General features: G+C 40.0%; 2 protein-coding genes across 2 annotated transcripts in view; both read right to left on the reverse strand.

Annotated features, from left to right (window-relative positions):
- Positions 1 to 5,549: 5,549 nt before the first annotated feature.
- LOC126927232 (A disintegrin and metalloproteinase with thrombospondin motifs 3-like) lies at positions 5,550 to 7,118 on the reverse strand. Its single transcript, XM_050743513.1, has 3 exons — positions 7,072 to 7,118; positions 6,511 to 6,603; positions 5,550 to 5,877 (listed from the first exon to the last, which is right to left on the reverse strand). The coding sequence occupies exons 2-3, from the start codon at positions 6,586 to 6,588 to the stop codon at positions 5,638 to 5,640; spliced, it is 318 nt and encodes a 105-aa protein (XP_050599470.1). The 5' UTR covers positions 6,589 to 6,603; positions 7,072 to 7,118; the 3' UTR covers positions 5,550 to 5,637.
- Positions 7,119 to 7,844: 726 nt separating this feature from the next.
- LOC126927223 (uncharacterized) overlaps positions 7,845 to 14,037 on the reverse strand; it is a 36,160-nt gene continuing 29,967 nt past the window's right edge. The window contains exons 2-3 of the mRNA XM_050743504.1: positions 8,131 to 8,373; positions 7,845 to 8,057 (exon numbers count right to left, since the gene is read on the reverse strand). Of these exons, the coding sequence (XP_050599461.1) occupies positions 7,981 to 8,057; positions 8,131 to 8,373 (320 nt within the window). The 3' untranslated portion in view covers positions 7,845 to 7,980. The remainder of the gene's footprint in view (positions 8,058 to 8,130; positions 8,374 to 14,037) is intronic.

Consider the following 14,037-nt stretch of genomic DNA (forward strand, 5'->3'; position numbering starts at 1 on the left):
TTTTGTCGTTTTGTATTGTTTTGAACTTCAGGGGGTTTTTTATGAGGATTGCCGTTCCTCCTCCTTGGGTAGCGTTTGGTCTGTCGTGTCTTATTATAGAGTAGTTTTTGTATTGCACTTTATGTCTATAGTTCAGTTTGGTTTCTGAGATAAGTACTATGTCGGGGGTTTCTTTCTTAATTAGTGTTAGCATGCTGTATCTTTTTTGGTTTGAGATTAGTGAGTTGGCGTTTATTGAGATGATTTTCAGATGTTTAACTTTTATCTGGTTTATTTTTTGCTGTGATTGGTGGACGGGTGGGTTTTGGCTAATCTTCGTCTATATTTTCGATGATGTTGAAGATGGAATCGATTCTTTCTTCATGTGTATTTAGTGCTTTTTTTATTTCGTTTAGTTGTGTTTGTTGTTCGCTTAGAGCTTTTAGAATGCTTTTTTTGAAGTCTTCAATGACATTTATTATGCTTATTCGGGGTGAGTCTATTGTTGGGTTGGGGTTTTGTTTGACTTGTGCCGCTATGTTTGTTACTTGTGGGCTTGTCTCGTTTATACTTGTTCTTTGTTTTACTATGTCCGCGAATTTTAGCTCGGGGACGTACTTACGGCTTATTTTGGCGATTCTTTCGGCTTTTGCTGTTTTTGCTTTGATGATTTTTTCATTAATCTTTTTGGGTAATTCGACGAGTTTTGGGCATCCTTTGTATGATGCAGGATGTCCGTAGTTTTTGCAGTTTACGCAGTAGATTTTTTCTTTGCTTATTGCTGCTTCTTTTTTTATTTTGCACTCGCCTGGCCCGTGCGGTTCAGTGCATTTTACACAGCGATAGTTTAGATTACAGTTTTGTGCTGTGTGGCCTATTCGCTGGCATTTGTAGCACTGCGTGATATCGTTTTTTTAAATTTTTTCCCATGCTATTTTTAGATAGTTAAGTCTGTTTATTTTTAGTAGGTTCCCAATGTTGCTATCGGGGGAGACTTGAATTATATAGATTGGGAGCAATGTGTTGTTCTCCCTTGATTTTCTTGTTGTGAATCGAGTCACTTTGGTGAAATTAACTTCTTCTATTTTCAGGGCTTTTAGGTCTTCTAGTATTTCCGCTTCTGTGTAGCTGTTTCCTAGCCCTTTTAGTAGGTACGTGTGGGGTTTTTGAGATTTTGGGGTATATGTGAAATAGGCCGTGTTGGCTGCGGTCAGTATTTTTTTTGCATTCGCGTAGTCATTTATGTTTTGAAGATAAAGCACGTGCTTACCTGAATGGATTCTTTTGATATGGAAATTCTTGATTTTGAGGGAATTTTCCATGAGTGCTATTGTGTCTTTTGGGTCTTGTAATGTTATGTTGATGGGGGGTGGCCTGGCCCCATTTGCTGATGTGGGGGGGTCTGCCTGGTCTTCAGCTGGGTGGCTGGGTGGCAGGCCCTTATGAGTTTGGTTTTTCAGTAATGTTGAAGGATGTGGTGTTGTTTTTTTTTGGCGGAGCGGCGGGGTGGGGGGGTGCTTGTCCGGACGGTATAGCTTTTGCTTGTGGTTATTGGTGACGTGTCCGGGAGAGTGGGCTGTCTGGTTGCCTTTTCCCTTAATACGTCGTTTTTTTTTTAATGTTTTCGATAATGGTTTCATGCGGTTGCGGTGTGCAGGGGTCTTGGGCTTGGAGGGCTTCGAATCTGTTTTTTAATGTGATTGCCATTGGTTGAGGTTGTGGGCTTCTTTTTTGTTTCATATTTTCGTTTTTATCGTCGTGCTCTTCTTGTGAGTCGCTTTCTTCTCCTTTTAAATTTTCTTGTTTTGTGTTTATTTTGTTCCTGGTTACCAGGTTTGGGGGCGGATTGAGTTTCCGCGTCTTTTGTGTAGCAGTTCTTATGCTGCTATCTTTAATTATTTGTTGTTTTTCTATTTTTCTTTTGATTCCTTTTTTTGACGAGCTTATGGCGGGTTCTGCCTCCTTGGTTTCGATTTCATTCCTTTCTTCTTCTATTTTTAAATTGTTTGTAGAGAGGTTGATGTTATCATTATTTTTTCACTGTTTAGCACTCTTTTTGTTTTTCTTTTTTTTTTTTTGCTCTCTCACTGTCTACTGTGCACTGTATAGCTTGCCGCGCTCACTGTTAGGGCCTACGCCTGTTTATCCCTTAGGGCCGAGAGGTCCGACCTGCTCGGAGGATTACGGTCAACTGAGAGTATGTACGTATGAAAGTGCAGAGAGTGAAACTGAAAAACAACCTTTTATAACTAGCGAGAATGTGAGACAATTGAGAGATAGAGATAAGATCAAGCGAACCGATTTTTATGGTAACCCAGTAACGTACGTAGCGAAAAAATTACCAGTGGATTTTAACGAAACGATGAGATCCGAAAAGAAAGAAATTATGTGGCTAAAGAAAATATTTCTCGAATGCAAAATAGAGATATTTAAGTATACGCTATGTGTAGATAATACTAGTGTTGTAAAATTAATTAAGAATCCTGAATTCCATCAAAGAAGTAAGCATATTGATATAAGATACCACTTTTTGCGAGATTTATACAATAGAGGCGAAATTGATGTAACATATGTAACAAGCGAAGAGCAACTGGCAGATATATGTACAAAAGCGTTGCCAAAACCAAGATTTGAATATTTAAGACAAAAGTTAGGTTTGAAAAATAAAAAAGATGTTAAGAGGTAATTGCTTATAGAGATGTAGAGTTTTTAGGGAGGGTGTCGAAGTGACTATCACTTCTAATATAAAAAAAAAACTCTACATGATCTGTTTAGTCTTCTCGTAGTTTTTTTAGTAATAAATTAATTTGAATGGAAAAGAGAAAGGCAGTTGGCAAATGTATTTGTGAAGACATTGACAAAATCAAGGTTCAGATATTTACGACGAGAGTTAGAAAATATTCAGATATAATTGTTTGTTGGGATGTAGAGTTTTAGGGAGGGTGTTGAAGTGGTCACCACTTCTAGGAAAACTCCACATTTGGTCTTTTTAGCTTTCTCAAGCGCTGAAGCCATCGACAGCATATAAACAAAGAATAGCAGGGAGGCAGACCATAAACGGTAGACAGGCGACGTTGGCTTCGGGGTTCTCAGTCATAAAGTAACACTGCTAGCGTGCGGATCTGGACCAGCTCAAATTGTATTCCTGTATTTCATTATTAAGTCAAATATATACTTTGTATCTTACACTTTATCCACGCGTTTTTCTCTCTTTATATACTGAATAACCTCAACAATTTTAGCCGCTCTATCTCCGCTAGTTTGCAGACTAAGAAGAACCGAGTTTAAAGTTGACGAACTTCTATACGATCGTGCGAAGTTAAGATTTGAAAGAACCAAATATTCGTTGCTCTCCAGGTATACAATTTTCATCGTATTATTTATTATTTTATTCTTTGTAACTTATAATTATTTACACATCATATCGTTCTTTATAACAATGTACGCATACGTGGATTCATCAATTACTTTTTTTTCTTCTTTTTTAGGTGGAGTTAGAACAATTATTAATTAGGCGAGAATTAACAGTTAAAATTACGGACGAATCGAGTCGCTATGGTTTTCATTCCTTGTTCGTCAGGAGCCTCGCTAAGGAAGCACGTCTTCGTCGGTGAAGCTTATAGCATGGTCGCGAAGAAGCTTATTTTTCAATTGGAATCATAAATTATTAAGCAATAACATAGAAATTTGCTTCATCCCGCGCTCAATCGCCAGGGACGTGTCGTAAACTAGGTATCTCCGCAGGGTAATTTGGAATTATATTACAGCGGTACAAGTTGCCGAACTTCCTCACCCGCACAGATATCGTGATCTTCTCGGAAAACTAACATCTCGTGTTAGTTCAAGTAGCGTCCCATCTTTGCCAGTAGAAGGCGCGCCAAGAGCACGTGAAAGGTTGGTCATGACACTCGCGGCATTCACACCTCGAACACAGAAAAAGATACTTGTTAACGTTCAAGCGGTTCAGATATTGTTCAATTTTCGCGCGACACAAACGTTGTTCAAACTTGGAACGCTACAGGCATTTTTCAACTCTGTTACGAGGAAACTTATACATATTCATTGAAGACATACGAAAGAATACGCGCTGTATTCGTTATCATGCGTTTTTTTTTATTAGAGTTCAGACTTTTATGGATCGTCATTATTGGAACAGCAAGCGTTCAGTTCTGTTCTTCCCTACGTACTCATAATCTTGGCTGATAACCGCCATTCGCTATATACATCGTTGCTATCGACGTCAAAGGATTAACACAGTCAAATACACAATCCATACAATCCGATTTGATTGATTTTAGATCTTGCATCAAACAGATCTCTATATAAACAGATAATTTCTGATTCTAAACATTTGTATCGCTTCTTCTTCCGCTTTGAAATCCTCTACAAACGCCTTTTATAGTCGTTCAACTTTTCAGCTCACAGAAAAGAACATTACGCGTATTCCTAGCAATCGCCCAAAGACTCGAACGTGTGCTTCGATAAAGCTCGCTTAACTTTCATCGACACATCGATAACTTTGCGTTCCAAGATGTTATTACGCCCTAGAATCCCTAACATAATTTTAGAACCAGAATTTCTGTGCAAAACAATTCCATCGCTTTGTCACGCTTAACGGCTCAATCATCGAAACATGTATCATAACGCACGAATTATGATAAAAAAGAAACTGTCTTTCGAATAAAAGCAATCCGTTTGCCAGGTGCGCTTAAGGATGTACAGGACGTCGACGGAGCAAGTGTACGAAATACAGCCGCTGGAGGGTAACAGTTCCGCTCAACGTTACACTCAACAGCCGAAACAACGATTCTCTGAAATGCCTACTCCGTCGGTTTCGCCGACGTCTTCTCTCCGAAAGCGCGTCTCGGAACTGCCAAGAGCCGCGAGTGCATCCGTTTCCGGTGCTGCGGGCATTGTCTGCTCTAATACGGATCTGATATCGATCCTAAGCTCGTTAGCGTCTTCCGCGACGGAAATCAACCGATGCGGCGAGGAAGCGCCGAGTTCCCGGGACGATAGCAAATCAAACTGGCCCGGAAAAACGACCGAACAGAAAGGAAGACGATCGAAGAGCTTCCGTTCCAATAGCTTCGACGTGTCGACATTGCACGGAGCTAAAAGTAAGCTTAGCGGATCCTCGAAAGCCGCTATTTCGACCTTTATGGCACCGTCGAATTGGTTCACGAAGAGACACCAACCGATGTCGAAGAAGCCGGAAGATTTAGTAACGGCCAGTTTAAGTCTCAAGTTCGATAAATCGAAGGTAGTGAAGGCGGTGAAGGAAACGTTGGGTAAAAAGTCCCCTAATAGCGAGGTCAAACACAAAGTCGTATGGGACAACACTAGTGGAACCAAAGTGGACGCTCAGCTAAGTTGTATTGCTCGTTACGATATCGTTTCTTGTTTAAGAGCCATCGTAGGTGAAAGGAGGAATGCAAGAACGCACATAATACGCAAAAATCTATGGCAGATTCAAAGTACAGTACTCGTTGTGATATTCGGTAAAGATAATAAGTTCTCCTATGGAGATTTCATTTTTCAAATTATTCTCGTACAGGTACGTGTTTGCATAAATAAATAACACACGGTCTCTGCGTAAATACCCAGGCCAGTTATAAATATTTCAGTTTGCCAACGATATCTCAACATGTGGGACACTCACATGTGTGCTACTTCGTGAGCGATGTTAAAGGCGCTGGTCAAGCCTTCGTCTCGATTTAACGCGCACGATCTCGCGGGATCGCATACTCCTGACACAGGTGCGTAACCGGAAGGACCTCCTATATCTAACCGCGTCAACCATACAGCAACATCGAGATTTACGCCCTTCGAGGACAGCATCTTTCTGTTCCATTTGTTCACGTTCTCGAGAGATCGTCTGGCATCGCCACGGCGGACCTACGACAACGTTTAATATTTTCTTAATAAAAGCTAGCTAATATTACGAATATATTATATTTATTATTACATCATGCATTATATACTATATATAAATATTCGTCAATGATAATAAATATATGTGCAAGTAATCGTGTTGTTGATTGTAATCAAATGTAACTTGTAACGCTATTAGTATTTTAATCTTCCTGAAAAATGTTGAAATGTTGATTCGACAGCAGAGAAGAATAGCAGAAAAAGAAAAGTAAAAGGAATCGCAAGTGTCGTATATCAATGATATTATCATAGGTCTATAACATTAAATTAAGATTCCTAAGAGATGAAAAAGGTTTAATAGTCGATTATACAGATATTTCGGATACACGATAAATGCGAGGTTTGTCAATGATCCGTGAAAATTGTTTGTTTGGAAATTTGTTTCCAAGGGATCGTTCACGGTTGTCCAATTTAACAAAATGGAACTCGTTGCATTTTATCGATCTAAAACGTCATGCGCAGATATTTTGACCTATATAATTTATATACCATACACTGTACAGATAAGTAGAAAATAAAATAATTGACACTCGCATAGGCGTATCTCAGATAGTTACTACTTTAGTTAAATGATTTAATTTAATGGAAATCGCTTACCATAACGTCTCGTTTTTCCGCGTATAAAATCATTCGTACGATCACTAGAATCATGTTGGATTCGAGCGATGGGTCCATGTAAATTGCACTGACCTAGGATTAAAATACGTACGAAAATGTAACAGGCGTTAAAACAGTATTACAGCCTTACAAATAAATTATTATTCAAAACTCTCGTAAATACATCGTATCTTATATAATTTTCCTAAAAAATTAATTTTATTCGTTATATTTATCTTAGGAAATGTACGTTATTAATCTCAACAGCATTGGAAAACCAATTACCGAATGGCTGAAATTAATCGATTACAAAATTCCATTACGGATAAATTATTCGCTGAACTTTTTAAAAGATACGTGCAAGCTTTGAACAGTGTAAACAGAAAATACAGAGCTTCCGTCCGAATATACGATCGAGATGTTTGAAAGCAAGTAGCGTACCTTGAAAATACAGAGATACGCATAACTCTGCCCTATGTTTCCCGGTTGCTTGCGTACATATGTAGGAGGAGGTATTCTATATCGAAGTATAATAACAGAATTTCGTTTGGTATTACTTACGATGTTTAAAAGAGCCAAGATATATTGCTGTACTCGAATTCCATGAAAACGGAGTAATCAGCAGCTATTCCAAGCTCTAGCCATCGTGGCGGCGAATCCTTAGCAGCTGGTCTTTTCTCTATGAAATGACTTATCTTAGAAATCGACTTATCTTCCACGAAATTAGAAAGTCTACTCGACTCGACTTGATAGCTTAAACGCATGATTATTAAAAGCATAAATTAATATCTACGAGCAAGTATTCGTGGAATAATTATTACGATATAAATAATTATTTCAAAAGTATAATTTCAAAAATATCAATTCGGTATCACCGTGAATTTCATCCTGCAAATTTCTTTAAAATTCTTGACAAATTTTGGTAAACGTATTCCTCCAGCAAATTTTTCTATTTTTCTATTTTTTTACATTAAATTAGGCAAGATAGATAAAGATTCGTGCAATGGACAATATACATATGTGTAATAGACAGGGAATAATAAAATAAATTAAAAACAGCGAAATATAGATGAACGTGTAGAAGATGAAGCGAGAGTGGAACGCAATAGGGAGAATAATTGTAAACCGAGTTCCTTTTAAGGCTGAAGATAAGCTATTCTTATATTACATGCTGTTATTATTACTTTTGTACACGATAGATTGGAATATCAGTACAATTTCTTTCTTTCAGTAATATTCGATGATTCGTTAATTTATTAACCGCTATATTGTACGTGGTAAGTAGAAAAGCAACGATTGTACAAGAATGGCATTTGGAAAAATATTTGACTTACTTGATAATCTGTTCCTTTGCCATTTAGGACCAGAGAAGTATCCAATTTCCTCGGGATTTGTTATTTTATATAGGTTGGGGTTGATAATCAATCTCGGATCCACTCGGATTGGTTATCACACCTTTTATTTTCTCTCTTATACAAAACACCAAATCACACAGCAAACGTCTAAACTCTCCCAATGCGTCTTAGCAATTAAGGCGTGGTCGACTCCTATGGCAAAAGAGCGTCGTTAGGAGTCGTACCAACATAACCCTAGTAACCTTTTAGTAACTAGCGGTCATACCAACTGAGCATTTCTCAACAGGATTTACGTCGATCGATAATTCTTCCACTATTGTATCGTTGTATTCTGTGGAGACATCGTCTTTTTCATCGTACAGAATCAATTTCTCAGCTTCTGGGTATTCCACGTCGAAGACGTCACCGGAAAGATTATAAAATCCCTGAACATCGTGGCTTAAGGAATCGCGTTTGCTTCGTTTCGACTTTCTCTTACTTTCTTCAACTTCAAATTTATTCGATTTCCCTGTAACCGAATTATCAACGTTTTACCACGTTTGCCTGTCTTATCTTCGCTATTCTCGTTACGGATAAAATGAAAAAATAGTTGCAAAATTTCTGAAATTGTAAATACGACCAGACTGGAACGTATCAACGACATATACGGTGTCACAAAATTGTGACAAGTCAATATTCCAGTTGTTAGTTTGTTGAAATTACGCCACCGCTGATTAAACGTATCACGCTTTAATAGAAAATTCAATTTCCCAGCGGGGAAAATGGAATTTTGCGCTAATTAAAGTATTGCGCTTTTGTACAAAATTCCATTGTTTTCTGTTGCCCGCGAAAATGCAATTTTACGACGGACATTTCAGACAAATTTCCATCAGACGGCTTTCCATCCGTAAAAAAGAATGCTATCTATAAAAGTGTCAATGGAAATTGATCAAAGTAACGTCAAACAAACCCGTTTAAACAGCGAGGTAAGTAGACCAATTGCTTTTAACAAAACCTGTATCGTTGCTCTTAACCGTTTCACTTTTAAATATCAATCGGCGCTGTTCCTCATTAAAATTTCGATTTAAATCGAACGAGAAATACAGCGTAACACTTGGAATTTTCTATCGTTTCTCAACCATACTTCGAACATTTACGTCGCATTCTTCGATTCATAGGATCGCGATGTTGGATTCTTCGATTTCGATACAAAAACGTTTCACAGCTTTCGACGCGGGAAATTTAATTAAGAGAACAAATAATTTGTTTATAAACTGCCAATTACGTGCCTTGAATTTCCGATATATGCAATAAATTTCATTGCTACTTGACCTAAGTGGGTCATAAAGTTGCAACCGTGTAAACCGTGCCACGTAATTTTATTGCATTCAATTTTCCACGTTTCCAACAATTTATCAAATTAGAATTTATCCGCGCATCGTACGAAATTTTTCATAAAAATTGATTAATAACAGTAGATATATAGCTCCTCGTATTCGTAAAACAGATTTTTAATCTGTAAACAACGAGTCGTGGTAATTACGATACGATCGATTTTCAACTTAGCAAAATTTGTTTCCATTTAACATTCACATCCAGATTGTATTTCCTTTGTAATAAATTAATTATATAATTAAATAAATTTATTATTCGAACCGATATTCAGATACAGTTCGAGTATACTTGATAAATTTTCAGACTCGATTCTCCAAATCGAAAATGAGAACGTTTTATCCTATACTTTTTCTTCATTTTTCCACAAGGATTCGCGTTGTTCTCGCTTTCAGACGTTGTTCCGTTGCATCCTGTATATACGGGGTGTGCCAAATTTAAACCGCCAAATTGTAAGGAGTTGATTTACAGACAAGAAGAAGAAGAAGAAGAAGGAAGAATTTTATATAATGTTCGTCAACGGACGTTTCTTTACAGAATTACAAACGAGTATCGTTCGTACGAAACAGGTAACGACGCGTTTTCCATCGCAGCGTGCAAAAGTTCGCTGTATTATCGTGTCAGCGCAGTTGCATGCTTTTTATCATGCGACAACAAGCCCGTGTCGTTAATAGCTACAATAATGATACAATGAAAAATTATTATCTGGTATGTTTGATTGGTCGTTGGAGAACGTTGTCCGTGTGCTCGGATAGAAGCCTGACATCGATCAACGATGGGAGTAATACGATCTCGTACACACAGTTGCTAACAATTCGATCGAGTAGCAAAAACCGCGTGTTTTTACTCGTTGCGCTAGTTGTTCACGCGAACTCGCATCTCCAGAATAAACCTTCCGTTTTACAGTTGCGAAACCATAAATACAGAAAAGAAAACGCAGTTCTTGAAACTCTGACGAAACGCTGATAATACGGTCAATTGTCGCGTGCTGTGAAATGGAAAATTCGTCGTTACTTGTTTCATACGTACGATACTTGTTTGTAACTGTGGAAAAACGCGTTTATTGCCCAGCTTCATACGACATGTTTTTCGGTAAATATTTACAAAGCGGACAATCTCGCCATATTCAACGGCTTTGAAATATGTTTGCCAAGGCTAATATTCCGAACAACTTTTTCCTGTAATACTCTTTACCGTCGCTCTGCTTTCCGCGATATTCGCAGCAATTTCTGTCTCGACGACAGCGATGATTTCGTAGTTTCGCTTTTCTCGATATCACTGCTAAAGCTTTTCCTACCTCGAATAACGACGCAAAGCTTCGTATGAATCGTATCTATCCTGTTACTTGATACGCGAATTTAATTCGCGGTAGCCTCAGTGATGTTTCTTTCCTGTGCGAGTTGAAAATGATTATCAGAAATGCATATATATATATGTCGGCTGGACGATAGGATTGGGGGTGGAGGTGTTCGATGAATCTTCGTTGATATTGGCCATCGATGCGGTGTAACAATGGTAGAGTTTATTGGCACAAGTGAGTGGTATTACAGCGTTGGTAATTAATCACAATGTTAGATACTCGCGGCGCTATGACAATGGCCTCGCGTCCGGTAACGAATCCGCGGTCAACGGGATGTCGAACGTGTATATTTCGTGGAAGTCTAAGTTATATTCAGGTCGCCACAGAACAAGCACTACGTACCGGAGAATTACTTGTATCGTCGTTCAAATCGTACGAAAGTGTGTCTCTCCATCACGGTGACGCTGTCGAGGAAAACTATGATGGGTGTGACTAAGGGCACGAGATCATCGGATTCGTGGAGAAAAGTCTTCATTCGGAAAGTGAGGGAAATTGGAGTTACTGTTAATTGGTCAATTTCCATGTTGATGGTTGGGGAAGGGTGCTGGCCGCCCTTTGTTTGTCGGTTTGAAGGACTTTCGTTAAATAGATCTTAAGATTTATAGCGGGTGCTCGGGCTAGCCGAACATGTACTGTGGAGACACATCAACATCTGGTAATCGTCTTACTCGAAGCATAGTCTGCGTGTGGCGAGCCACGGGACAGAAACCATTGAGACATTTACCATCGCACCCTGTCCCAAGCATTTCTTTTAAGGAGAGTTATAGAGTTACTTCCTGCCTTGGTTAAACAAAACGTTCATCCCCTTGACCGCGACTACGTTCGGCGACTGGTTGTCGCCTCGAGCCCGAGCTCACTATCATAAATCTCGAATAAGTACAGTCGGATCGAATGACAACGGTTTTCTTAATACGGCTATGGTGAAATCTAAATTACAGTACTAGGTGTCTTCCCAAAATTCCGAGGAGAAGGCTCCGGTGCTCTTTCATCTCCGACATATATATATATAAATGTACGGACATCAACGTCCGAGACGTTCGTCCATGCCAAACGGTAACGCGTACAGGAAACATTTGTTCAAAATGACTTTGACTTTAGCTATATTTTCAAATTGGAATTAGCTAATGGTCGTTCGCTTTGTAAATGATTATTTCTTTTTATTCTTTTTGCCTGCAGATTAAGCCCTTCCTGTTTGACGGTTTAAATTTATTAAATTAAATTTATTAAACCGAATATATATATATTCGTTTGTACTACGATTACTCTCATACTCTATGTATGGTGTTATCATATCGACGCTATCAGTTCTTACAGTATCACGATCAGAGTCAATTTTAGAATAGAAGAAGCAATTAACGGCGGATCGCAAAGTAAGAAGCTTATAACATAATTGGCAAGGAAGTCGGTAAATCGATCAACCAATCACCTACATCCAACCGTCTAACGAAAGATGAAAAGCCATCGCGATAACGATCCTTCTCACCTGCAGGATTTTCCGGATTCACAGACACGAAGCTCGAATTATTCCTGATCGACCACCACTTTTCGTTTTTCGGCTGAAACATCACATGCTGGCCATTCGTCAGCGGCTGAACGAAGAACGATCTCTGCCCGATCAACATCAAGGCGTACACTTCTTCTTCGCATATCGTCACGACGACGAAGGAACTCGCGTCTCCTTCCAAGCTACCTTGTCGAAGATCGCAGTTCGCCTTGGCGTTACGTCGCTCGGACTTGGTTTTACCCTGGCGCACCCAATTCACGGTGAAATTCGACGACAGTATCAATCGATCGTTGGCCATGGTCCTTAAGGTCCAGTTGCTGATCTCGAGGAACACCGGCTCTTAGTGGAGATACTCGCGCCAAGTTTCTCGGTCTTCGTGGGTCGATCTTCTGTTCCGCGCGCTCTCATTCGGGATCACTCGAGGGTAAACGATCTCGTACTCCTGCAAGCTTTGCAGAAAGTCGCTCATTCGCGACTTAGTAGCGATCGTGCCGAGCAGCCACGTGGCGAGGAGAAAACTGGGAAGTTTCGATCGCGTCATGTCTCGCGCGCTTTGATCGAAATTTCAATAGGATTTTCTGGCTACCCAAAACTTGCCAGGCATGCTCGTTCACTCGCAGACGTAGTTATCGCGATGAAAGCAGCTAATTCGCAGACCCGATATTCTCATTTCATTTCGCCGGTTCGTAACGCGTTCGAAACGCCGTGTCATATAGACGCGGATGCGACGATACTCTCGCGTTCTAACATTTTCAATGTCTCGCGCTTTATCACGTAGCTCGCGCGGAAGTAATACGAAGGTGAATCGTTGGTTTTAATACACAGGGTGTTGTTTAATCGATCGAAATAATGGAAAAGGGAACGATTCTACGGTACACCAGAGATGAAATGAAATCATAGAATGCAGTGGTTTTGTAGGTAGTGTTTTATCGAAAAGATTAACCGTGAATATTTGCTCGACCTATTTATACCAAATTGATACAGAATCTTAAATTACAGACGAATCTTTCTCAATTTCCTTCGATCATCCTCTCTAGGCGTACGAAACTGCCTCGTTGAATTCGAACGTTTCTCGATTTCCTTCGACGTCTTTCAATTTCTTCTTTTTTCAATCGCCGTTCGCCTTCTCAAAGCTGTCTTCGAACAGAATTCTTAGAACGACTTCCAATTCCTTTCGATTCGTCCAATCGTTTAGCTTTACGAAACTGTTTCGCTAAACTCCTTTTTCCACTGTACTTGCGTATCGTAACAAACTCGTCGGCGGTAACTCGCGTCGATTAACGATTCACCACTAGTAAAGTAACCGGGAATGCAGCAAACTAGTAGTCGGTAGAACGAAGCGGAACGTAAGTGGAGCGAGCGATAAGAGCGATCGCGACAATCGCACGCCTCGCCGTGCGATTCCCACGCGAACGAATCATTAAATTCGAGCCAAAGATTCTCACTAACTCGAAGATTCGCGCCAGTATTTTCCACGCGCGCGTCACACAAATTCGAACGACTTTCGCGAAAAGGACGGAAGGATAAGACGATCGATCGGATCTCGGGTCGATCGCGATACCCCCGGACAGAAGGTTTCGACGATAAAGTGGAGTAAACGCGATGAACGAGCTTCGTGCTACGACTGGCAGCCACATAGACGGATGAACGCAGCTGCAAACGCACGCGAGTGCAGCGGCGAACTGTGCGTAAGAGTAAGCGCGAACGCGAGACTGAAAAAAGCACCAGCGCTTACCGCCCACTGAAGTTCTAGTAATGGCAGCTTTATGTGCAATCACCGAGAAACGAGGATGCTGGCGAACGCATTGTTCGACCCCGACCGAGACGATTTAACAAGGGCCGAGGATTTCATCTTGAACGACCTTGCTCTTGTCACGACCGGCATACTTCAAATCCGATGGACCGATGATGGAGATAGAGATGTGGCGGCCTTGGCG

Source organism: Bombus affinis, unplaced genomic scaffold, assembly GCF_024516045.1.
Source record: "Bombus affinis isolate iyBomAffi1 unplaced genomic scaffold, iyBomAffi1.2 ctg00000080.1, whole genome shotgun sequence".
Classification (NCBI taxonomy): Eukaryota; Metazoa; Arthropoda; class Insecta; order Hymenoptera; family Apidae; genus Bombus; species Bombus affinis.

Bases quoted from the DNA above. Each gene is read 5' to 3' on its own strand.
- LOC126927232 (XM_050743513.1), bottom strand. From the start codon at position 6,588: ATGGACCCATCGCTCGAATCCAACATGATTCTAGTGATCGTACGAATG. The intron at 5,878-6,510 runs GTAAGCGATTTC...ACGTTGTCGTAG, and splicing joins CGGAAAAACGAGACGTTATG to GTCCGCCGTGGCGATGCCAG.